General features: G+C 45.0%; 1 protein-coding gene across 1 annotated transcript in view; it reads left to right on the forward strand.

Moving 5' to 3' along the window:
• Positions 1-219: 219 nt before the first annotated feature.
• BEAN1 (brain expressed associated with NEDD4 1) overlaps positions 220-27,320 on the forward strand; it is a 63,451-nt gene continuing 36,350 nt past the window's right edge. The window contains exons 1-2 of the mRNA XM_071440188.1: positions 220-493; positions 1,841-1,915. Coding sequence (XP_071296289.1) covers positions 463-493; positions 1,841-1,915 — 106 coding nt within the window. The 5' untranslated portion in view covers positions 220-462. The remainder of the gene's footprint in view (positions 494-1,840; positions 1,916-27,320) is intronic.

Raw genomic sequence — 27,320 nt, forward strand, 5'->3', positions numbered from 1 at the left:
TTGCTTGGACTACATGACTACATCCTCCTGCTAGCCCCCATCCAGCCCCACGGAATTCTATCCTCCGCACAGCCGGATAATCCCGTCCATCCCCGTGGGTTTACTCCAGGCAGTCCCTCCCTTCCAGCCCGAGTGCTGGGCTGGACTCGGCTTTCCGGAGCCGCTGTCCGCCTCCAGCTCCGCATGCAGGCGGCGAATCCCCGCGGCAGCCCCGGTACAGCCGCCCGCCGCTGCCGGGCGCTGCCGCAGGAGGGATGAGCGGCGGGCGCAGCCCCGGCGTGTGCGGCCCCGGGCCCCCCCGCGCTGCCCCCGCCATGTGCGGCCCTGCCCGCGGGGCGGGGGTCACCCGCCCCCCGGCCCCCAGCCCGGGGCCGCCGGCTCCGGCCCGGCCCCGCTCCGGCCCCGCGCACGGCAGGAGGCGGCGGGGCCCCGCCGGCCCCCGGGGAGCCGCGGCGGGGGCGGATGGAGACAGCGGGCACGGCGGCGGGCTGGGGTAAGGCAGGGCAGGGCGGCATGGGGGAAGGTACGGGCTGAGCCGGGATGGGCAAAGGCAGCAGCCGGGGGAAGGTACGGGCTGAGCCGGGATGGGCAAAGGCAGGGGCTGGAGCTGAAGCGGGCTGAGGGGAAGCAGGAGCTGGAGCGGGCTGGGGAGAGGCAGAGCCTGAACCGAGCCGGGGAAAGGCAAGAGCTGAGCCGAGCCGGGGTAAGGAAGGAACCAAGCTGGGGAAAGGCGTGAGCCATGCCGGGGTAAAAGGTAGGGGCTGTGCCGTGCCGTGCCGTGCCGTGCCGTGCCGGGGTAAAGCAGGAGCCGTGCCGGCCGAGGCACGCTCTGAGGGGCCGATCCCGGCCGGGTGGGGCAGGCTCTGAGGAGCCGATCCCGGGTGGGGCAGGCTCTGAGGGGCGATCCCGGCTCTGAGGGGCCGATCCCGGCCGGGTGGGGCAGGCTCTGAGGGGCCGATCCCGGCTCCGAGGGGCCGATCCCGGCTCTGAGGGGCCGATCCCGGGTGGGGCAGGCTCTGAGGGGCCGCGGGAGCCCGTGGGTTGCCGCCCAGCCGCGGGTGCAGAGTGCGGGGATCCCAGAGCCCAAAGGACCCTGCCCGAAAGTTTGTGTGGGCCGGGCCCCCTCCCGAGAAGGGAGCAGCCGCTTCCCGGCCGTGCCCGCGGGCAGGGCAGGGCAGGGCAGCGCCGAGACCCCGAGCCGAAGTCTGTGACACAGCGAGTGACTCTCGGGAATCAGGCTTTAAATCCTCGTCTGCATTAGCAAACGAGCTCATCTTTAAAGAAATCTAAAGATTTGGTTATTTAGGACACGTTTTACTCGTGTGCATTTTGTTGCCTGTAAATATAAATCTTTGAAGAGCAAGTTATAAATATTAAAGCCTAAGTGCATAGGGGGAGTATGTGTATCAGATTTTAGACTAAATTTATTCCAACCCAGTTTGGCACACACATGCCTGATGCATTCAAGCTGCACTCACACAAATCAGGGAAGTTATTTGGTTTTACAGTGGTAGGTGCCGGTTTCAGAGACTGGTGAATGACTTAACAATAATTAGCATATTTATATAACACAATGTTGTTTATACGTTGGGGTTTGGAATCTGAGAGGCATTAATATAATTTCCTGAACAGGAGGGATTCCTAGAAGTATGAAGCAATGCCTTGTTGGGCGTTTTCCCCCCACTTGAGTTACATCTGTGTGTGCACTCAGGGTCTGAGATGTGCAATCCTGCCCAGAGAGAGCAGGTGAACCTTAACTCATGTGCCTTCAACTCACATCTGGTACCAAATGAAACCAAACTGTTATTAATGACCTTTCTCTTCATTTTTCCCTTTTTAGTTATTTTTTTCCATCTTCCTTTCATCTCTGGAAGCTCCATCAGTATTGGGATAGGCAGCAATTATTCCAATCTCCGTAAGTAATCTCTTTTTCATTTTTTTTTTAAACTGCATTATTGGCATGTTTTGCAGTCATGTACAGCTGCAGAAATAATATATTTCAAATTCTCTAGCAGATAAACATCAATCCAGTAAAAAGCAAATAGCTTCCTGACTGAGAAAAAACTGAGTTAACAGAAATGTCCTTAACCTTGTCATCTTTAGGCAGACCAAACTCACAGAAATGACAGAATTGTCTGAAATAAAGGACCATAAAATTTAGTGTCAGGTACGAGTACTTCAATATTTTATTTAAAAAAAAAAATCTTCCTTTCAGCATTCTCTCCCACAACAGCAAACTACCAAATTGACAAATGGAGCACACTGACATCAGTCAAAATTTATATCATTTTGGCACTCACTAGTAAACAAATGTGGCTAAAAATTACTTCCAGTCATTGAAATAAAACAATTCCTGACATTTGACTTCCTTCTGCTCTCCTTTTTATGACTGCCTTTTGTAGTCATTACATGAAGGTTTTTTGAAAAGGAAATACAGCTTTATAGGAGCCAATTATCCTCGTGTCACTGGTCCTATTTTGGCAGAAAACCACATGCACACAGGGAAGCAGGGCAGCATGTCCAGTGTCTTGGATGGAAGAATGCATCATGAAAAAAATACACAACAATTAAACCCACCAAGAGCCCTCTTGAAGCAAGGGCTGCAGCTCAAGAAAAGCTGTGCTGGAATGTTATAATCAGACTGTGACTTTGTAACACTGCCCATGCCCATCTGGCTGAGGAATCTTCCAATTACAGGTGCAGTTTAAAGGAAGAACAGGCAAGAAGTTCCCTTAATTTCCTTTGGAACATACATGGAGGAACACAAACACAGCTGCAATCATTCATAGATAGAAATCACACCCATTTTAATGTTTGCTGTCACAACCTATCATGACAGCAAACTTGGAGAAATTATTCATAGAGTCAGAACCAGCTTCTGGCTACAGCAGGTATTTTTTGGATCAATCCCTAAGATAACTTTGGTAATCGAGAGCAGAGTTTAGTTGGTAAAGGTGAAGACAGTGCAAAACCAAGTAAATGCCAAGTGCTGTCTTTCAGATTGTCTGGTAATTCCTTAAACTCCTCCAAAACACCACATTAAAGCTGGGCTGAAGAGCAACTGCAAAATCAGAAGCTGCTGCCTAATGATGCCCAACTGGCATCACCCAAGTCACAGAAATATGTAATAGCAGTACAAAAATGTGGACATTGGTACAGCTGCATTGGCAGTCTCCTCATTTGTTAGTGAGCTGCCTGTGGGCTTGGCAAGAAAATCCTGGTGCTGTGCTGGTGTTGTTACAGGTCAATATTGCAAAAAGAATGCTGGGATTATTTGCCCCCAGAAATGTTGGGTTTACATAATGCACAAAGTGATGTTTGCCAGCACTTCACTGCAGAGCAGCTTTGTCTTGCATTGGGTTTAGATCAGCAGAGTTCTGTAATAGAACAATTGCAGCAAGCAGTTCAGAGGAGTCTGAGGATTGCTCTCATTTCCACGCAGGTGCCTACAAAATTAAGTGGTTTAGATCATGGTTTTCCTTCAGCCTTAGCTGAGTGCAGCTCAGCCAGACTTGACTGTTCTGGCCCTCTCCACAAGGGCTCTCAGCTGTAATTCCTGTAATTCAAGCCTAGGCTCTGAAATGTTCCACTGACAGGAACAGATAACATTAACACAGCACCAGGTGGGCATTAGCCACAGTGAAACCATGGCTCATGGGATGCTTTTACAGCAAATGTGGAGAGACCAGACTTATCCCAGGCTGTTTGGAGGTACCACAGGAAGGAGACTCCACAGTGGCCTCTACAGAACTCCTGTAGGCCAGGTACCAGACCTGTTTGCTGCCAAACACTGAATTTCCTAAGCAAGGGCAAAGGCCCAGGAGCAGGACTGCAGCTCTGCCCATACAGAGTCAGCCCTGCTCTAGTCCAGGACAAAGGGAAAAATTCACCCAAGCAAAGTCCAGGCAAGAGAATGAATACTCAGGGATGGAACCCAATGACTGCAACAACACAGAGCCAAGGTGAGCTGACAGGGTCAGAGTTTAACAGAACTTCCTAGTCACAAATAGAATTTGTTTTGACTTTGTTGCTTTAGATGTTTCTTTCTGAGAGAAACATTGGATTTTCTTTGCAAAGTGTTTCTAGGTTTTAGTCAGCTGTGTTTGGATGGTTGGTTGGTTGGTTTTCAGAATAAAAAGTCAGATTTATCTCTAGAAAATAATGACAATGAAGATAAATTATTAATCAGCAGTCATGAACCTCAGTCAGTGTTTCAAATGCTTAAATGAAGGGGTCCAAAAACTGTCAGAGAAATAAAAAGGCAGAAAAAGTGTTCTATGCAAACTGCCTTCCCTTTCTGCATGTGCCTGCCTCCTCCACCTCCTTCCCAGCACTTCTGAGATTTATCTCTGAGGAAATTGGTTGTAGACACAAGTAAAAGCAATCAAACCAACTGATTATTCAATCAATTATGCAGATTGCCAACACATATGTGGTATTATAAAAAGACAGTTATCTCCAGCTATTTAGTGACTCTATGTATTCAAATCTTATAGGATAGTCCAATTCAACTACATCCCTGCTTTTATAAATAAGAGCACAAGGAATGTCCAGAGATATGTAAAATGTTCATTTGCAGGCGTGAATGACAAAAAACAAAGCTTTAAAATATACAAGCAGAATTTCCAAGTCCAGCACTAAGATTCCTGCCTTAGAATCTTCAGAGTCTACAGCCTTGTCCTAACTAGACAGAATTCTCTCACCAAACCAAGAAGGAACAGAAGCATTCCTACTGTGGCTCTCTGTGCACAAAAACCCACCTAAAACAGGCCCAGGGGACACCTCCCAGGAGGGAAAAGTGCAGAAAATCCTCACCCTGGGATCAGTAGAAACACCTTGGAGGTTGTCCCCAACATCTGGCTCAGGGACAGCAGAGGAGCACATCTGGCTGCCAGCTGTGCTGCCACTGACTCCAGCACTGAGAGCTGCACCCTGAGACCCCAGGACAACAATGAAAGGATGAATAAACAAGGAAATCTTTCTGCACACAGCAAGAATAAAATGCCCTCTCCACTGGGACTCTGCAGCTCTTGATGGTAAATCCTGTCTTTTTCCCTCTCCAAACTCAGCCAGATTAGTGCAGCTGTCTGAGGCACGAACACAATTCCCAATGACAGGATGCACATCAGCAGGAACATAACTGCACATCCCCAGTGCCTCAGTCCAACCCAGGGAAGAGCCTGAGTGATTTGGGGTCTGTGCAAGCGCCCCCAGGAGCTCTCCTGGCCGTCCCACATTTGGGACATGCAGAAGGACAGGAGATCATTTGCAGCTTTGGTGGGAGCTGCTGGCTTGGGGAGGTCCAGGATGCCAGGAGTTTAAGAGAGAGCCTGACACATCTGCAGCCAGACTTGTGCACAGCATAGCAGGACATCCCCTTGCACTTGTGGGGTGCCTTAAGAAGTGTCAGTGATCAAAGCACCAACATGCACCACCCATTATCAAAAATGCCAGATAATCACATAGGTCTGTGGTGCCAGACACTGAGGGACGTGCACTGCAGTTTCCCCTTCTTAAGTGCACAGCAAAATTTAATCTCCGGAATAATCTGTTCTTTTCTTCCTTCATTCTATTTCTTCTCCAAGTGTGGATGTTTTTCTGAAGCTGGCAAAGAGGTTCCCATCTCCTTTTCCTTAAGGGCATATCCCAAATCTCCCTACAGTTTTCCACATTGCACTTCATGTGTTAATGACTCCAGCTGGGCAGGAGGGAAGGATGCTCAAATACCTCCAGAACCACACCTTGGAATCCTTTGTTCCTCTCCTCTACTAAGTAATAGCCAGCATCTTTCTGCCATCAATTTACTTTATGATGCCTTGAAGTCATCTGTTACATGAATAATAATTTCTTCAACTTTTAAATGGAATCAGCACTGGGAAAGGATCCATTTCTCCCAAGCCTGACAGTTTCTCATCCTCCTATATAAGGATGTAGGCTGACAACTCCAATTCAATCATTTCCATTGTGCCTACTAACTTAATGCTTTCATTTCAATCAGCTTCTCCCAACTCACACTTCTCCACTTGAAATAATAGATTAGGAAATAATATCTGCACAGTTCCCATGCACCTGCATTGCAAACAGGCAGAGTCTAGTCCAGACTTGCTCTCTAGCAAATAAATAAAATGATGCTTCAGTTTTTGGAGGGGATCTCATCAAGCTGCTACAAGCAGCTCTATCAAGAAACCTCTCAGAGGGGAGCTTTGGTTTAGATCTTGTTTGAGCTGTGTGTTCAGGCACATGCCCAGACACCTTTATGCAGAGCATCCCTCCAGGAGAGCTGGACTCCTCTGTAAAGCTTCCTTACACTCTCTGTCCTCAGATGTTTTAAAGATTTGGTCTACAGCTCAGAGCTGGCAGAAGCATTCAGCTGGCTTTGACAGCATTTATACAAACAGGGGTTTTAGCTCCAAGACTTAATACATTTCTTGCTGGAACTTCATTAAATACCCCGACTTTTTTTTTTTTTTTTTAAACTACATTATATGGCATAGGGAAGCTTACAGTCCTCAAGAACCTGTGTGAAGATAATTCACTAAGGATGTTTCAGCCAAAGCCCCGTGCTCTCTGTCTACTCTTAATGCAAATAGTTGCATTAAGACACTTTGTTTCTGTGGGCTCTTTAATGCTAAGTTTCTTATCTTTTAATTCTCTTTTTAGTTGCAAGCATGTTAATCCCTCTGTTTCCATCTATAAAATGAAGATTTGTCTTTCAGCAATTGTTTTTTCCTTCATTGATAAGTAATCTTTATTAGTTTTGTGATTTAAGAAAAGCAGTTCTGTAAGCATCTGATCTTCACAGGTTTTCAGCATCCAGCTTTATTTTGATTTAGTTGCAAAATTTCTACAAGATTACTTCTACTTAGAAGCCCCACTAGAACTGCAACTTAATCACTGTAGGTTCTGCACAAAACAACTGGCCTTGTCTGTAGTAAACCCCATAGATTTAGGAAAAGCACCATGGAGGATATGAACAATAGGAATGCTGAAACAGCAAAAGAAAATTCCTGTTTTTCTGTCCTCCACCCCCTAACCTACCTCTGTAACCCTATAAGGCAATGTCATGTTAACCCCTTACCCATTGGTCAAGCTTGGATCCTTTCCAACCCTATAAAAGAAGCGTACTGTACCCCATTAGGGGAGAAAGAAGAAGAGCAGAGACCCTTCACGGACCTCCCCAAATAAAGCCATCTCCGTGGAACAGCCTGCGCCTTCTCCTTCTCCTCTCTCTCCGTCTGCTGCAGCCTCAAGCCCAGGGCACCACTACCTAGCAAGCAGAGCTGAAATCCTGAGAGCTTGCAATCACTATAGAGCTGATAATCACCATGCTTGCTAGATGGTAGCCCTGCGGCCTTGGCATGAGCGAGCTAGCTTCGGGCACCCGGTCCTCACCCAGGGACTGAGCTCCTGAGCCCTAGTGCTCTGCTTTATGATAAGGCCAAATAAGAGGCTTTATTAAAGTGGCGCCCAACGACTTCGGACAACGGACTCCCTCAGAGGCGATATCCGTCGGTTGAGCAACGAAGCCCCCCTGGGGTTTTCTGTGATTGCCTGTTTGGGAAGCCGCTCCTTCTGTGAAGGGACTCTTCGTTTTAGAAAATCCTTTCCCCAGGAGGGTCAGTTCGACACTCAAAACTTACATCTGAACGACAGAAAGTTCCGAGAAGAACTGACGACAGCAGACCCCTTCCACAGATCTCGGACCCCAGGAATTGTAAGTATTAACTAATATTGCGCGCATAACTTCGGGGCTCTAAAACTTTTTGGTTTCGGGTTTTTTTTCTTTTTTTTCACGTTTTTTTTCTGCTGGAAGGGCTAACCATTAACATGGGTACAATTTTTAGTACATTAAAACTAAGTAAAACCGAGAGAGAGATATATTCAACTATTTTAGAAATCTTATCTGCTAACAACTTCTCCTTTTCTAAAGGCAAGCTCTCGAAAACTAACCTTAAAAAATTTGTAACTTGGATTATTTCGCAATACCCTGATACTGATAAGAAAGCAGTCATTGAAAATTCGTTTTGGGATATGATCGGGAACACAATATATATCTCCCAAACAAACCAGGATTTCTCTGTAACTAATTATTTGCCTTTATTCCATATAATAACTAAAACCGTTGAAAGATGTAACAGAGAAAAAATCTTGCAGGGCTTAACAGACACTTCCTCTTCAAATACTAAAGAGATCGATAAGGACTCAGAGGAATGTCACTTGCATATCTCACACCACCCCTTAGGTCCTAAAGTCCCCCTCGCCTCCGTTACTCCTAAAGCAGAGGTTACGCTGCCCACCCTAGTTCCCCCCCCCACATACTCCACCCCTGCGGGACCTGCGCTGCCCAACTCCGCGAGTCCTATCTTATCTGTAACTCCACACATCCCCCCTACCCCTGGCTCGGCTTCCTCCTTGCTTCCGGTCCCGGGGGTCCCTTTTCCTGCCTCTGCCGCCCCCTCCACCCCTGCGTCGGCTCTGCCCCCCTCCGCTGCGTACCCCCCCATCCCCGCGCTGGTGTCCCCCACCGTCCCTCCCGCTGCCGCGCCCGCCGCCCCCGCTCCCCTCGCCCCGGCTCTGACCGGCCCGGCCCCTCCCGACGGCTGCCCGAGCCACACCCCTGCCGCTCCTGAGCCCGTGTCCATCCCCGCTGCCTCCCCCTGCTCCCTGCCTGCCACAGCAGGGACACCTCACACAAGCACAGTCCCACCACACCACCCCGTAACTGCGGCACCTCAGACCGGTACCACTGCCGGCTCACCCTCACTCCCCCCATGCCCGCACCCCCACCCCGCCCAGCCCCCCTGCCCCCACCACGCATGCCCCCAACCCCCCACCCACCCTCAATGCCACCCGAACGGAATCCCAGACACCCCCCACGGTGCTACCCCCCCCACCCGGTCCTGTGCGTGCTGTGCTGCCATCCCAGCTCCATTGGCGCCTCCCCCTACCCAGGTCATGCCATGTCTCCCCCCCCAGCCATTGAAACCTTTGAAAAACGCTTCTAAACGAAAAAAGCATAAGTCACGGATAGCAACCCCCCCTCAGTCCTCCTCAGAGGACCAGAGCTCTTGCAGTGAATCTGATTCTGATACGATCCACACGGATCCATGGGCTCTTATTAAAGTAGAAGCGACAAAGGCTGGGGACTGGGAGCTGGCACAGAAAATTAATGCTTTCCCAGTAGAATATAAGCAAGGACGGAATGGTGGTGAGTCCGCTATAAAGACGTGGAAAGCTAACTCGAACAAGGAACTAGTGCAATTAAGAAATATAGCCAAAGAACATGGGCGAAGCTCACATATTTTTAGAAATTTCTTAGAAGCCATGTTCTCAGCACATGTCTTACTTCCCCACGATGTAAAAAATATTTCACACTGCCTCCTGTCCCCAGCAGAATATTTGTTATGGGACAGGCATTGGAAAAGACATTTAAAAACATTATCAGATTCATATTCTGCGGATGCTACTAAGACGAATTTTACAGTAGCCCAACTAGCTGGTGAAGGTGACTTACAGAAACCAGCAGACCAATTGGAAACCTTGAATAAAGAGGCACTGCAGGACATTGCTCTCGCAGCAAAAACCTCTTTACTTCTCGTGCATGATGAGTCGACGCCAACAATGCATTTTTCTACTATTAAACAAGGGACAGATGAAAGTTTTATCAAATTTGTGGACAGACTTAGAGATGCTCTGGAGAAACAGATAGAGAGCACAGAGGCAAAGAAGGAACTCTTATGTAAACTTGCCTTGTGTAACTCTAATGAAAAATGCAAAGCCATTTTGAGGTCTCTACCCATGGATACAGACCCCACCATAGAGCAAATGCTAGAATGCTGTACACGCCACATGTCCACTGAAAATACAGTGGCCCAAGCAGTTGCTAAAGGTATTGCTGAAGGAGTTTCTGGTGCATATGCAGTAATAGCTTCTAAAGACCAAGCTAAATGCTATCACTGTGGAGATCTTGGACATTATATAAAGGACTGCCCAGAGAGATCACACCCCCGATACCACCGCAACAATTACCAAAGACCCCAGACTCAGCAGCGCTACCAGCAGCATTCGGGAAACTTCTTGCGCCGCCCGGTCGAGCCCCGGGCGCTGACAACAAATCAAAGGCCACCCAGACCCAACCACGCACCAACCCAGGAGGTTCCGGACCACAAGAAGAGGATCCAACCCACGGGGCAACCCAGATGGGAACCCGCCATCAACTGGTAACTGCTTTGTCCATTGACTTTAATAATGAGAATGTTCACCATGTTCCCACAGGCAAATATGGGCCAAAAGGTGGTCCTTCGCACATTTTAATTATAGGTGACTCTCTTAATAGCCCAAAGGAGATCTTCGTTGTTCCAAAAGTGCTGACAGTGCAGCCAGGACAAGAGATTCTCGTCCAGGTATACTGCATAGACTCACCATTTTTTCTTTCAAAGGGAACTCCAATAGCACAAGCCTTTTTACTCCCAAAGGATCACAGGGAACAGATTCCTCTCAACCCTACAGCTATGTGGGCACAAGTTGTGGGACCATCCAAGCCTACCATCGAGTGCGGCCTCACCTGCAAAGGTGAGAAGACCCACCTGCCAGGGATGCTGGACACCGGTGCTGATGTGACCATCATCGCCCGCTCAGAATGGCCAGCACACTGGGATCTACAACCTGTTGCAGGCATGATTTCAGGGATTGGTGGAGCCACAGTGTCCATGAGAAGCAAGAACAACATCCTTGTGGAAGGGCCTGAAGGCAAGCTGGCAACCATTCGTCCATTCGTGGTAAGGGCCCCCATCACCCTTTGGGGCAGAGATGTTCTATCCCAGTGGGGAGCTTCCCTCCGTATTCCCACTCAGGATTTCTAATCGGGGCCACTGAGGTAAGCGCGCTGCCAGAAACACCTCGTCTCACCTGGAAAAGTCACAAGCCACTCTGGATTGAACAGTGGCCCCTCAATAAAGCCAAACTGCGCGCCCTAAACACCCTCGTGGAAGAACAGCTCGCAAAAGGCCACATAGTAGAGTCCAATAGCCCTTGGAACTCTCCAGTCTTCGTTCTACCAAAGCCTGGGACAAACAGGTGGAGGCTCCTCCACGACCTTCGCAGAATCAACGAGGTCATCGAGGACATGGGCCCCCTCCAGCCTGGCCTACCCTCCCCATCGATGCTGCCTAGAGACTGGACACTTGCTATCATAGACATTAAGGACTGTTTCTTCAGCATTCCTCTGCACCCTGAGGATGCTCCACGGTTTGCTTTTTCCGTTCCCTCTCTTAACAAGGAGGCCCCGCTCAAAAGATATCATTGGCGTTATCTTCCTCAAGGACTAAAAAACAGCCCAACTATTTGCCAGTGGTACGTGGCTCACATTCTGTCTCCCATTCGGAAATCATTCCCCGATGCTATCATCCATCACTACATGGATGACATCCTGGTGTGTGCTTCAGACAAAGCTTACTTGGACAATACAGTTAAAAAGACTATTGAAACCATAGAAAAGGCAGGAATGGAGATTCGTGAGGACAAAATCCAGTACACCAAGCCATGGACTTACCTTGGAGTCCAGATCCGGGAAAGAACCATCGTACCTCAGCAGCTCACCATAAATGACGACCCAAAAACCCTCAGGGACTTACACAGCCTTTGCGGATCCATCAACTGGGTACGTCCACTGCTAGGAATTACAACAGAGGACCTTGCTCCATTGTTCAACCTTCTTTGTGGACCTAAGGACCTGGACTCTCCCTGCACTCTCACAGAAGAAGCCAGAAGTGCCATCACCAAAGTCCAGGAAGCCTTGTCTTCACGCAAAGCCCATCGCTTCGAGCCCAGTCTGCCTTTCAAGTTCATCATCCTAGGAAAAGCACCTCGATTCCATGGACTGATTTTCCAATGGGACTCACAGCTTCGAGACCCTTTGTTGATACTGGAATGGGTCTTTACAAATAGCCAGCCCACAAAGACACTTACCACCTACCAGGAGGTCATAGCACATTTAATAAAAAAGGCAAGGACTCGCCTTCGCTCTCTTTCAGGTTGTGAGTTCGAATGCATATACTTACCAATAACTCTTACAGACTTTGAGGATTTGATCCAGACCAATGAAAGCCTCCAGTTTGCCCTGGATAGCTACACGGGCCAAATTTCAGTTAGGATCCCAAAACACAAACTTTTTAACCCTGATGTAACCTTCCATTTGATTCCAAAACAAATCCAAAGTAGAAAACCTCTCAAGGCTCTAACCCTCTTTACAGATGGCTCAGGGTCTTCCCACAAGTCGGTGGTTACATGGAGAGACCCCCAAACACAAGATTGGCACTCTGACATACAAATAGTGGAGGGATCTCCACAGATCGCAGAATTAGCAGCTGTTGTCAGAGCCTTTGAAAAGTTTAAAAACGAGCCTTTCAATCTGGTTACAGATTCAGCGTATGTCGCTGGGATAGCGATGAGAGCAGAACATGCTCTTCTCAAAGAGGTCTCTAATCCAAAGTTGTACCAACTGCTCTCTAAATTAATATACCTAATCTCCCACAGAAAGCAACCTTACCATATAATGCATGTGAGGTCACACACAGACCTCCCAGGTTTTGTTGCAGAAGGCAACAGGAAAGCGGATGCATTAGCAATGGCAGCAGAAACTGCTAATGTTCCTAACATCTTTGCCCAGGCAAAGTTGTCACACGCGTTTTTTCATCAAAATATACCTGCCCTTATGAGAATGTTTAAGCTCTCAAAGGATCAGGCAAAGGCTATCGTGGCTACATGTCCGAACTGTCAGAACTATCAGATACCATCCATGGGGTTGGGAGTCAATCCCCGAGGTCTGAATAGCTGCCAGCTGTGGCAGACAGATGTAACTCACTTCGCACCTTTTGGAAGGTCAAAATACGTGCATGTATCGGTCGACACATTTTCAGGAGCAGTATTTGCATCATCACATGCAGGAGAAAATACCATGCACACAATAAAACACTTTCTCCTCGCTTTTGCCACCCTGGGTGTACCAAAAGAGATTAAAACAGATAATGGACCAGCCTACACTTCCCGCAAGTTAAAGGAGTTCTTCAATGAATGGGGAATAGCACACAAGACCGGCATACCTGTAAACCCCACAGGACAATCCATCGTGGAAAGGACACATCAAACCCTCAAAAGAGTCCTCGATCAACAGAACAGAGACACGAGAATCACATCTCCAGTGGAAAGACTTTGCAAGGCTCTCTACGTCATCAACTTCCTGAACTGTACAGCATCAGAGCCTGACCCACCAATACTTCGCCACTTTGCAAATACCACCCAAGCAAAGCTCACTGAGAAACCACCTGTGCTCGTGAAGGACCCTGAAACACACCAAATTTCTGGGCCTCACCAGTTGATTACCTGGGGTAGAGGATATGCGTGCGTGCTACTACCATCTGGTCCAAGGTGGTACCCAGGAAAAAACATAAAGCCATACCTAGGCACTGAGAACACTACTTCTGTAAACGGGGACAAGAACGCTCCTGAGGCAAACACAAGACCACCTCAAAACCAAACCAGCTCTGCCTGGAGACGAAGACGTCGCCGAATACCCACAAACACAAGAACAGACCGCCCCATTACAAGACAGCAGACAAAACTGAAAAGCTAAGCAACAGTCTGCTGCATCAGACCATAGATAGCCTTAACACAAAAGTGTTCTCTGAACTATATGTTGTTACACTGGTTTTTTTTTGTATTTAAAGAAAGAAAAAAGAAAAAAAAAAAACAAAAAAAAAACACTGTTATTCCCTCTCCCTAACTTTTAAAACCCCCTAACCCTCTACCCACTCCTCCTCCCATAGTGTAGCTTAGAAATTAAAAGAAAAAGGGGGGGAGGAGGGGAACAAGAAAAGAACAAGGCAGAAAACCCTCTCATCATAAAGATAACAAATTCTGCTTATATTCCCTATCAGAAGCCCTATTCCTGCCCAAAGATGAAAAATATCTCCGTTGCTGCTGTCCTCACTGCTGCCTGGATGTTCTTCACCGTACCGCGTGCCTTCGGCTGGATTAGCCCACAGCCCAGCCATAATGTTTGGGTAACCTTAGCAAAAACATTAAAACAGGACAACATGTGCTTGTCCATGGGAAGTATTGATAACCCACTTTCCACATGTCTAGTAGGAATTCCCTTTGTAGCAGATGACTGGCCTGTCTATAACTCAGAGATCCTCCGCACCACAGGTAAGAGACCCAATGTGGTTGATACTTGGGACGAGTGGACAAAAATTCTGCCAGATGCTCGAGAGGAACCCCAAGAATTAGATCTGTTGGGGTCCTCTAAGGCCACATACTGCGTAAAATTTTACTTTAGACGTCCAAAAAACAATTGGCCAGAAATTGACCAGAACAAAAACACATATCGAAAAGAGATATCACCAATTAACAAAGCCTATAACTCTCACGATTGGTGCAATTACACGGCTCGTGTGATTTCTGTGTCCTCTCTCCATCCCAAAGTATTACCCAAGGGAATGTTTCTCATCTGTGGTGACAGAGTATGGGCTGGGATCCCCTCCCGACTCCAGGGAGGTCCCTGTACCCTTGGAAAACTTTCTACCCTTACCCCAAACATCACCCTGTTACATAATTGGAAAAAAGAAAGCGAATCAAAACGACAAAAAAGGTCCTACACTGAATTTGATGAAAATTGCGATCCTAAATTATACGATTGGAACAAACCAAAAAAGATTGCTGTCTCCCTGTTTTTACCCTGGGTAGCTGCAGCTAAAGCCCTCGGTGAAATCAATCACCTTGGGTGCTGGCTCAGTAAACAAGCTAACGCTACATCTGCAGCCTTGAGTGATCTCTTAAAGGAAGAAGAAACCACAAGACAGGCTTCTCTCCAAAATCGAGCAGCAATCGACTTCCTGCTGCTTGCCCATGGACACGGTTGTGAAGACTTCGAAGGGATGTGCTGCTTCAACCTCTCTTCACGCTCGGAATCCATCCATGCGAACATCCAGAAACTGAAAGATCTCGTGAAGGACTTGAAAGTAGAAAGAATCCCAGACTGGGTCAATGAACTTTTCGGGCAATGGGGATTAACAGGATGGGCTGCATCCTTGGTTAAGGGAATGTTGTTGATTCTCCTTGTAGTTGTTATTGTGTTAGCTATGTTCTCGTGCCTTGTTCACTGTTTCAAAAGAACTATAACGAACGCCTTTTTTGTAAAAACAGAAAGTGGAGTTGTAGTAAACCCCATAGATTTAGGAAAAGCACCATGGAGGATATGAACAATAGGAATGCTGAAACAGCAAAAGAAAATTCCTGTTTTTCTGTCCTCCACCCCCTAACCTACCTCTGTAACCCTATAAGGCAATGTCATGTTAACCCCTTACCCATTGGTCAAGCTTGGATCCTTTCCAACCCTATAAAAGAAGCGTACTGTACCCCATTAGGGGAGAAAGAAGAAGAGCAGAGACCCTTCACGGACCTCCCCAAATAAAGCCATCTCCGTGGAACAGCCTGCGCCTTCTCCTTCTCCTCTCTCTCCGTCTGCTGCAGCCTCAAGCCCAGGGCACCACTACCTAGCAAGCAGAGCTGAAATCCTGAGAGCTTGCAATCACTATAGAGCTGATAATCACCATGCTTGCTAGATGGTAGCCCTGCGGCCTTGGCATGAGCGAGCTAGCTTCGGGCACCCGGTCCTCACCCAGGGACTGAGCTCCTGAGCCCTAGTGCTCTGCTTTATGATAAGGCCAAATAAGAGGCTTTATTACTTGTCCTTTCAGATGACAGGTATCTAAAAAACAGAAGGTGGGCAGAGAAAAAAAGGCTGGCAGAAAAGTCAATTGCTTTAAATTACAGGAAATTTAGGGAAAGCCTGGCTCTCCTGGCTGCTCCAGGCCCATTCCCTGCCACTGACTCTTGCTAACAAAAGAGGAATTCTCTGAATTCTGTTTCCCCTTACTGAGGACCTGCAATGTTTTTTATGGTTAGATGATAAATGTGTTTCTAGAAATTTTCAAACCAGGTTTCTTTGTTGTCACCTCAATGTATTGCCCTGAAACTTGCTCCAAGGGCAGTGGTTACACAGGGAACCACAGGACAGCAGAGAAAGGGTAAAGCCCTGCTGCCTTGACCAGACAATAAAAGCTCTGAGAGGTAAATTAACTGTGGGAATTTATTTTATTTTATTTTATTTTATTTTATTTTATTTTATTTTATTTTATTTTATTTTATTTTATTTTATTTTAATTTTTTATTTAAAGACAAATTGCTGCTTTATTGCAGCAGCCATGTTGACAAGTAGCCCAACAATATCTAGTCACTGGATATTGTAATTCCAATTCTGCCTCAGAGACACATCCAGAGAGAAATGTGAATCCAGAGATTTCTGGTTTGGCCTGGAACTTGGTTCTAAGGGAGGAACACACACTCTGCAAAGAGGAGCAAAAAGGAGGAGCTATTTGGGGTGATTTTTGTGCATCATTTGAAGAGTACATCAAACTGCACTAATGATCACTCTCCTCACAGTAAACACATTTGTGGAATCAGATGTTCCTTTAGAAAGAATGTGGGACATTTAATAGTAGACTGAAAACAGTTCCAATGCACCCTGCTGGGTGCTCTGGCTGAACAGCACATCTCTGAGCAGAATCCCAACCAGAAATGCCCAGATGTTTAGAGAGAGCACAAAATCAAAATATAACTACACAGACAATTTTATAAAATACTTTCCTTTTAGAACAGTACAATCCTAAATGGAAACATGAGTGGAAACTGCACTTTTGCTACTTGATCCTATTAATCTATCTGAAAGATATCTGAAAACCTGATAGCTAAAACCAGAAAAAATCCCTTAATTCAGAGTTTTATTTCTGTGCTTCTGATTAAAAAAAAAAAAAAACAAAAACCAAAAAAACATGTTTCCACTGAATGAAACAAGCTGTAAATTGGAAATATTCCTAAAGTTGCAGACATAAGATCTGCAACTCTTAAGGAGAGCTGCAGCATCTGTAGAGGTAAAAACAAGAACTCTTCCCCAGATTTTCAAATTATGATTCCCAAATAGAGCCAAAGGCAATGTGGTAAAATGCAGGGATGAAGGTGGTGTTAAGGTACTGTAGTAGTACAGAAATGACACCCTGTGTCTGTGCTCTGCTTTAAGGTCATTGTTCTTGCCTTTAGTTGCCATCAGTGCAAAAGTGCTGAGGAACTGGTGGACACAAGAAGTTACCAGAGATGAGAATTGTCTTCCTTACATTGTGTTTGGCACAGGTTCCTCTGTCATGCTCCTCTAGATCATAGACACAGAGCTTTAACCATCAGCCCAGCCTGGCCCATGCGTGGTTCATTCGATATCACTCTCTGGCTGTGGTGACAACTGGGTACCCACTCCAACAGAGACACAACTGGGGGGACATGTGGCTAAAGAAATTGGGATTATTGACACAGGAAAATTAGCTGCAAACTTTTATTATTACTGTATTTTAATATTGATGCAGATTAGTTTTCAACTTGTGGGTCCATTTTTTTGCATCACATCTATATAATACTGCCCCTTAGCCTAAATTTGACGTGGCCATTTGATGTTCCTAAGTTACCAGTTTCCACTTGCTAAATCCATCAAACATGGGCTGGTTTAGAATCCACACCCTGCACCCCATTGCATGGCCCTCTCTGATGGGAACAGGTGAAGAACCAGAAAGGGCTCCTCTGAGAGAGGCTTCTTAGCTCCTTGGCATCCATAGGAAAAACGGGTTTCAAATCAATTTTAGTTTTAAAACATGCTTGAAGACAAAACACCTTTTGGCAGCATGTACTGGGACAGAAGGACCACCTTGGGAAGTGATGCATTTTTTCACCAGTGAAACAATCAGTCTCAAAAGAATTTTCATTGCAAACAACTGAAAGCTCATTATTTGCTCAGTCAGTTTGTGATGCCTCTGTCCCTGCTGGCTGTGCCTCACTCTCTTCCTCAAAAGAACACTGACATGATTTTAGTCTTCATCATTTTGGGGATTATTATACAGCTCCCTTTGAGAACAGATGGGACATTTGTATCATCTGGATTCACAAAATACATAATTTGCACTTGCTACAGCTGGGATAGGTTTGCACACCCATTTTTTAACCATCGCTGTACCCCACTGCTCCTCAGTCCAAAGGAAATTGGACCTGCCCCCGTTTTACAGTTTTACAGTTGACAGTGTGAATCCCTGAGGCTAACAGAACATCACTGTGGTTTCTGGTGTTCTCACAAAGGCCAGAGCCCAAAGTGATTTCCCCAGTTCCACAGCAGCTGGCAGCACACAAAGCACAGCATTGCCTCCTGGGACATGAGGTGTTTGGGTTAGAGGGACCTTCAAAGTGGAGCCAGCGAAGTGGTGAAAGGTAAAACAGGAATTTTATGTTGAAGGAACTGTAGAGAATGTTCATATGTCCAAAAAGTGGTGACATCACAGCAGTAGTAGAGGAGAGTTGTTCTGAACTGATAAAAACAGGGGCAGTGGTGAAGATACAAAAGAGTGAAACCAAAGCAACTTCATAGAGGTTTAAAATCATTAGGGCAACTTCAAAATAGATTAGGAATTAAACAGATTTATGGATGATATCACCAATTACTTACATATGACAGTTACTTACAAATGACAATTAATATGACAATTATTACCAGGACCAATTACTCCAATAAATTTACGAATAAATTATTTTTCCCTTTGCATCATTCTTCTGTTTGACATTTGCAATGACTGTGTAACCAGTCCAACATCAATAAAAAATGTTTCCATTTAGACAAGGACTACCCTTGGCACCACAAAGTATTATTGCTTAGCAGCTGCTTCTATCATTTTATTAACTCTAAGAAACACCCCAAAACTAACAAAGCAACAAACAAACAAGCAAAACAACCCACGCCCAGACAGGAGCTCCCACAAGGTTAATTGCTGGGAATTCCATGCCATTTTACCTGGAATTGTCTGAGATGCCTGCCAGAACTGCAGAGGCCATTTGGGAGGTGCAGATGATGTTTGAAGGCTCACAGTGATCCTGGGAGGTGGCAGAGCTGCCAGGTGCAAGGGCCCGGGCTGAGATTTGCTGTGGCACTGCTGGTGATCTTTATGAATTGGGGACACTGCCATCTTCCCCTGGGGCAGCTGTGCAGGAGAGAAAACCAGGAGCAATTACCCAAAGTGCAGGATTTGCAGCTGTAAAGGGAGACAAAAGGTTCCAAATTAAAAATCCTGGAGAGCTAACAAAGCTCATGGAGCAGCAGTGCCTGTGCTGGCTGCCAGCCTGCACCTCTTCAAGCTGGGCCTGAACCTTTGCTCACCTCTGGAATGTTTTAGATTGTTCACATAAAGTGGCCTGGATACCACCTGAATTCATAATACTCTGCTGAAAATTAAAGCTGATTTCCAAAGAATCTGCACAATTTTCTGCACAAAGTTCTGCCTTCCCAAACTTAAAAATATTAGATTTAGTCATTCATTAACTGTTTTCTGTCTGGTCTACTTCTCTTTTTCTTTATTGGAAGACTCTACATGTGTCAGTGCACACTCAGATGCACTTGTCAGACAATTATTTGCATTTTTGTACCATCCAAACAAGATCACCTTCAATAGTTCTTCTGGTGAAATGGGAAAAAATTATAAAATAATGTATTCTTTGAATAATGTAGGAAGTTTTTACTTCTCTTTTCCTGAAGAATTTTCTGACCTTCTGATCTCCATAATTTTGTTTGTTCCATATAGTATGTTAATAGATTTCTAACCTAAGAAACTGGAATATATTTACATGATAAGTTCTCTTTTCAATTACTTGCTCAGTGGTTTAGATGCTTCAGTGGGACACTGAAATTCCATGGGATATTTTGTATTGTGAAGTGTAAAACACACAAGAAAACCCCATATACTTCCTTATACAGAGATGCCCCAGTTCCCATTAAACTCAGTGTCATGCAGCTGCTGTTTGAATGTTGATGGGTGTGAAAAGCCAAACTGCTGCTGCTGCAGGCAAACCCTCAGAGCTTTTGGCATGGGAAGGGCTGGCCCTGCTCAGATGTGACAAGTGGCACCAGTCCCACCCACGCTCCCATTTCTCATGCAAATATGTTTTGTACAGGTGAATGCATGACCTGAAACTGCTTTTCTGGCTGTCTCTGCTTTGAGAGGAGGAAATGTCTGTTCATTGATGTCTGTGTGCAAAGGAACCCCAGCGCACTAATAAAGGACAAGAGAAAATTATTTTTTCCCTTCTCTAGGTAGAGAGCAGTGATTCAGTTTTCTACTCGGCCCCCCAAAATCAACAGTAGCCATGGGACACAGCTTCAATCATTTAATGAGGGGCCAGTAAAATGTTTGGCTGCAGGCAGAGCTGCTGACCCTACTGCATAGGATTTCATGTCTCTGCAAACCAACCCTGAGTTTATGGCTCCATAAATTCACCCAAGGCTTTATTAGGAGTATTAAAAAGATCTTCCCCACTCTATCATACTCAGTTCCTACCCTTAATTGTCAAATTGGAAAGGGACCATGACAGTGCTATACTTACAGCTAAGGAGGTCTGAATCCAGTCCTTCAGGCTTATAGAAGATAACAGATCTCTTTTTTTCCCCATTTTACCATTTTGAGTGTTCAGCTGGGGTGAGGATGCATTGTTTTGGGTTGGGTGTTCAAGCATATCAGGCCTCCAGAAGGCTCAGAGGCACCTCAGCCTTGTGATTTCCCTGCTGTGCGTTACCTGGACCTCCTGTGGCTCAAACCCATGGAAAATGCCCAGAACAGCAGGACAGGAAGGATTTGTTTCAGTCTGAGACCCTTTTCAGGTCTGACAAAGCAGAGGGAGCTGTCATCCAGCCCGGCCTTTCAAAAGCAGCAAGATTGACTTTCAGAGGGAATTGCTTGTTACACAATGCATTGTTTCTGCTCCTTTCAGATGAACTGAGCTTTCTGCTGAGTAAAAATGAGCCACACTGTGGTGACAGACTCTGCCTCTTACACTGGCTGTGCTGTCACTTGAAAGGGGACTGTGGCAGAGTCCACATGTCCTTGAAACTGTTCAAGTGAGTTCCCCTTCACTTTCCTGAATCATGCCCCCACATTCTGGGAATGTGTATCCATCTGCTCACCAGCTTAGTGTCTGCAGCAATAGGCTGCTCTGAACAATAGGTTTCATCTGGTTTTGCTGTTGCAAGGACATGGATGTTTAGAGGCTTATTTATTCATCTGTCTAAATCATTCATACTGGATGCTGAGTTCAAGGACCATGTGTGGTTCAGGCAGCAGTGGGAATGGAAGCTGTGGTCAAGCTCAGAGTGTATTAAGCTAATGTATTATGAAAGCTACTGCCCTGAAATGCCAGTTGAGGAGGGAGAAGGAAGGAAAAAAGCCTAAGAAAGGCAGTTGCCATTGCCAGAAACAATTAGGCACTGGCAGCTCTGCAGAGCAGTGGCTGCTGGCTCGGCCTCTGCAGTTGGAAGTGGAGTGTGAATAACCAAAGCACCTCACAGCTGATGCAAGTGATGTTTGGCCAGGGGAGAGGGCAGAATTACTGGGAGAGATAGCCAGTGTATTTAAAGGAGTCATGGGGTACTTTTGATACAGAGTGCAGACAGTTTTAGCCATTTGTTTTAAAACCAGATTTGTTGCAAAGGAGTTGAAGGAGGTGTTGAAAGATCTCTGATGAACACAAGAATGCTGCAGTCTCAGCAGCTGCTGTTTACAAGCAAACTTGGAGATGTAACCACCTCAGCTTCTTCAGTTCCTGCCTTGTTATGTTTACATGTTAATGTCAAGCTGCAGTTTTAACACTGAACCCTTCCTTTTAGCATACTCACTTTGTGACTAACAATATCTAAGAGACAAACTGCTTTTAGACTTCTATTCTACACTCTACAAATAGCATTGATCACATGCTGTCACTAATCACTTGTGGATTTCAGTTACCATGACATTTTACACAGAAAAGCGTGGCCTCAATGTGCAGAAGGACCAGATGTTACAATGGCAGAGTGGACTGTAAAGACACTTCAGGTGAAAGTAACCCAAAAAGTGAGATTCAGGAGTGAATAATACACCCCATCCTCCAATAAGCATGAGATACATGGAGGAAAAATGCAAAGTAAAATGTCACACTCTGGACATGCAGTGTGAACAGCAGGTCCTCACCACCTTCCCTGCTCAGCACCACCCACTCCCAGGCTGTCCAGAGCAATTCCAGCCCCACACAGCACTCTGACAAGAGAGCAGCATCCAGGTTACATCCAAGGAGCACAAAAGATTATGCCTTTACACTGAGAATTCCTAAGGTTTGCAGTTGATGTGCATGGGAGGAACATAAGACTTGAATTTAGGCAAGATCTCATCTTCTTACACTCTGAATTCATACCCTGATCAGCAGAGATTACAGCTGGAATGGGGTTGTGGATTTTCCTCTGAGAAAACATATTGGGTGTGGCTGTGAAAGGTTTAATGGGAACACACCAGTTTGGATGATCTTGCATTTTGCCAGGATCCCATGATACCCTTTAATCAATTGCATTGCACATAAGATGTGTTCTTTTCTGCCCTTCTATGAAGGTGTGCATAAAGTAGTGACTGGCAACAATCTTCTTAATAGATGTAAATATATATTTTTCTAAATGCAAAGCTGTCACTTCAGTGCTAATGAAAAGCTACAGGAATGACAGCTGACAAAATAAGAGTCAAGTACTCACAGGTTTGCTCTGAACATATTACAGCCATTAAGAGCTCCAAACCAACAGAGCATTTGCAATAGTTACAGGAGTGCACAGAGCTCAGAAACTGCCTGGGGGAAAATTCGTCATTTGTCAGTGCAAGGACTGATGATCTCCAGCCTTCTCCAGGACACTGAGTGTTCACAGGTGACCCTGGGGGCAGTGTCACCCCTGAGGCACCAGCAGCTGCCACCCCACAGGGACCCTCCAGCCACGCCAGAGCCCTGTGCAAGCCCTGCCACAGAGCAGCAGGCACAGCAAGGCTCCCCAGAGTTCCCCTGGTGCAGCATTCCCTCCCAGCAGCCTGCCCAGGAATCAGGACACACAGACAGACAGACAGACAGACAGACTCCAAGGGCTGCCAGGCACATTTCCAGAGCAGCAGTGTCCACATCAGGAAATCATCCATGAACGTGTGGCTAAATCAGCACATCAAAAACTGCTTGTGTATAAAACCCCACCTTTGGGACTAATGTATAGGTAACATTATGTGAGGTATATAATTATATACCTTACATATTTGATTTTATATATATATATTTCTAAATATATATTTCTATATATATATAGCATATATAGAATATATATATATTATATTCATTGTTACACAATATATTGTTTCCCCTCCTTTCAGATGAACTGAGCATATCAGCATATAGCATATGCTATAGCATATCTATAACAAATATAGATTATTATATTATATTATATTATATTATGTGTGTAATATATGGTATATAATTATATACCATACTTATTAACTAACATCTTGGGGATGAGTATATATCTAAATATACATGATATATATGTATCATATTTACTACTTTTCCTCCTATCTGTGTGCAGGATAGAGGCACTCCACTTGAATCATTCACTGTTCTAATTTCTGACTTTCTGGTTTTGTAATGCATTTAGCCCATAGGGTAGAAAACACCTTGGTTCCTTCAGAATAGATTTGGTAGATTTGATATACCTGTTTCATCCTAATATATTTTAGGACATTTAGGACTTCCTGGCAGGATCCAAGCACCTTGTGTTGTCCTCTGAAAGCAACAGTCATTTTAAAGAACTGCATCCTTGAGCCATAAAGCATGAATGAAAATACCTGACTTTTTCATGTTAGTTACCATTATTCTTTCTCATCTTAGATTCCTTACATTTAGTTTACAGTTAATGGTATCTCGATTCAGAAACTTAATTTTCTTTTTATTTTGGCCAACAAAAACTTCATCTACTTCATATGAAACCCATAAATAATAAAAACCAGGAACCAAGAAGGGAGTATAGTTCCTTTATAGCATGTTTTTCTGTTAAATCATTATTAATAGATACCTTTAAAGCTTGTGTCCATTATAGCACTTCTCCATTACTTGTGTGTGTCCTTGGACAATTTCTCATGCTGCTTAAGGGCATTGATTAAGCATACAAATAGATCTATCACCTAAGATTGTTGTTTATTTATTTAGAGGTTTTCAGAGACATGAGGATTGCCAGCTTTTTTGAATTGAAAAGAATTTTATAGAAATAAAAGCAGGAATAGATAGATAGATAGATAGATAGATAGATAGATAGATAGATAGATGAAATTTACCTTGATATTATTACTTCAACAACCTAAAAATCTTTTGATAAATGGCTTTAAGTGACTTTAAATTTGGTTTTTAACAACAGGCAAGTGCAGCACTCTATAAAGTTCCAGCCATCAGACTGTCAGTAGTAAAACCCTACAGCCATCATCTCCCTACCTTTGTTTAGAGGTCACATCTTCATCCCCCACCCTCAGACACACAAATTCCCAGTGGAAATTGGAACCTTCTGCTAAATGGCTGTTTCTTCAAGGACAAGAAGTGACACAATATTTTCTGATTCCCAGTGCTGGTTGCCAGCAGTGCTCCCACTGCTCTGGGTGTTTCTGACTCACATGAGCAGGGTGCAGCAGGACCTCTTACTCACTGCAGTTATGATGAATTAACTGCAAAGGAGGAGGAAGAAGACAGCTGTTGTTTAGGCTTTTTTTAAACCCAAACAAAACCTGTAGTCCAGATCTCTGCCATGCAATATGGTGTTCCTTGACTGCAAGTGCCTCAATGGATGCTAAGCAGATGTTTTGAAATTAATTTCCACTGGGCTGGAAGTTTGTAATTCTCATCATAAATCATAATGTAAAACTAGTGCATAGATAGGTTAACATTTCCATTTTCAGTGTGTTACAAATAAATAATTTCTACACTGTAAAAATCTAGCAGAATAAATCTATATTTCACCTTTGGAGCTGTCTGTGAAAACAGTCCTTGGCAAAGTTCTTCATTACCAGCCAGGAAGGACAGCTTTATATTTCTACAGGAGGCTGAATCAGCTCCTCAGATCTTCCCTGCAGCTTATCAGGACTTTTCTGTGAACCTCAAGAGTTCCAGGGAGTGTAACTCACAGCAAAAGGGGAAAAACTATCAGGTAGAAGACCTTCACCAGCATCTGTTCTTGCTGACAGCTTGACCCAGACTAAGTAGGCTTGAGATTACTTCCTCAGCCTAAAAATGTCTGAGTACAGGAGGCCCCCACCTCGTCCTCTGCAGAGAGGGGTGTGTCCCTAAGTGCCATTGGATCACAATCCCTGTTTCTCATGAAAGGACTGGACACACCAATATTGCACAGCACTCACCAGGCCATCGGATGAGCCCTCCAAGTACAACTGCCAGACTGTGTTCCATCTAATTAGCAAAGCAATTTTGTGATAGAATCAATTAATTACAGTGCCAGGCAGATGGTGATAGAGCCACACGGTGTGCAGAACTCTGTCTCTTCAATTCACTCTCTGGAATATTATATTTATCAAAGTCACAAGGCCTTTCAATGCTGATAACATCCTTTACTGTGTTATTTTGGTCTGCTCTATTTCAATTTTGTTCCAATTCTTTCCCCCACCTCTGGCTTTCCAGAAACCCAAATATCTTTCAGTAAGGCTGAAACAGCCTTATAAAACAGGTTGTGTTATGAACAGTAATGGCAGCTGGTGGTTATGTGTCACAGACATCTTTCATGAAAAATCCTTTCTTAGGATTTTTCCTTGTGAGAAGCTGCAGTTTCAGCAACCAAAGTAAACAATGGTTATCTGCTGCTGTGGAATGCAACAGGTAGAGCCGTGATTGGTCTCCTGTGGGTGTTTGGATTTCTTGACCACTCATGGCAGAGCTAGCTCTTGCTCTGTCTGAGACACAGATCTTTGTTATTCATTCTTTTCTATTCTTAGCTTAGTTAGCTTCTGAAGAAACCTTTTCTTTGCTATTGCTTTTTAGTATGTCTTAATGTAACATATATCATAAAATAATAAATCAAGCCTTCTGATCATGGAGTCAACATTCTCATCTCTTCTTCATCCTGAAAACCCTTGTGACCACAGTCACAATTATGCAGCACCTTAAAGAACTCCTTTATCTTTTGGAGCCCTGTTGAAAACTCTGTGCAATAATTTGACTTTCAAACATGCATGAAACTGGAAAATGAGAACCATTTCAGGTGCCTCTGAAAAACAGGTTACCCCCCCAGTAAATGCCTACAAGCAGGACTTAAGTACTTTTGGTTTCTACTCACAAGCAAATCTATCATCAGCTTTTGAGATAATGGAATTTTTGGTGGACTACAGCTGTACAGGGATTCCCAGGGAAGCTCACCATATGCAACTTTATTTGGAAAAAAACCCAGCAGTTCAGTCTCAGGTATCAACTAACAGAACAGACCAGTCACCCAGAGAACTGGGATAAAATACAGGAACCAAAGTATTGGGGTGTATTTCCTACTGCCCCAAGAAAACTTCCCCATCAGTCTGAAACTGGTCAATTATTCCTGTCAGTGCTGGAGTTCTTAAAAATGAATCACAGAAGCATTGTGGGGTTTTGCTTTGGACTGGACTAGGCCCTCTCTGATGGCACTTAGGTTCAAACTGGAGCTGTGGTGTGATTATTCAGGCCCTTAAACTAAACCCTAAATCCAGATTCTAGAATCTCAAAGCATGGAAGGTTGTGCTTTGTGCAGGTTTGAAAACAAGAAGCTTTCCCACTGTATACCAAATTAGTCCAGTTCTGGTTTTGGTCTGAGAAAGGTTTTTCTTTAAACAGACATAAATAGCCAAGTTCCTCAGTCTGTTACATGTGCCCACAGTGCATTCACTGCAGGGCTTCTGGACTGGCCTGTCACTAAAGAATATTCATGAGATCTGCTTCTTAAAACACTGCCAGTTCACCAGCAACAGAAGCAGATTAATGACAGAGGGAAAGGGAAATTACTTTCAAAAACCTCCAGCTCACTGTGCCATTAGTAGCTAATCCAATATCCTGCTCTTGTCCCTCAGAGGGAATCAAACCCTTTGTTCTGGCAATGATAAAATCAGATTCAGTGGTGTCTACAGCAGTGACCAGGAGGCCTCAGCACTCATTAGATAACAGACTGCTTTGTACCAGCCATGCAGGATCTCAGAAATGAGAAGGACAAAGCAAAAAGAGATGCTAAGGAAGGAGTTCAGAAATAAATCCTGAGGAAAGGGGAAACCCAGACCTGGCAGCTCTTTCTCAGCCATATCACACCAATTTTACTGTCACAAAACCCATGGAAATCTCAGGCC

Source organism: Agelaius tricolor, unplaced genomic scaffold (genome assembly GCF_023055355.1).
Source record: "Agelaius tricolor isolate 1412-34295 unplaced genomic scaffold, bAgeTri1.0.p SCAF_15, whole genome shotgun sequence".
NCBI lineage: Eukaryota > Metazoa > Chordata > Aves > Passeriformes > Icteridae > Agelaius > Agelaius tricolor.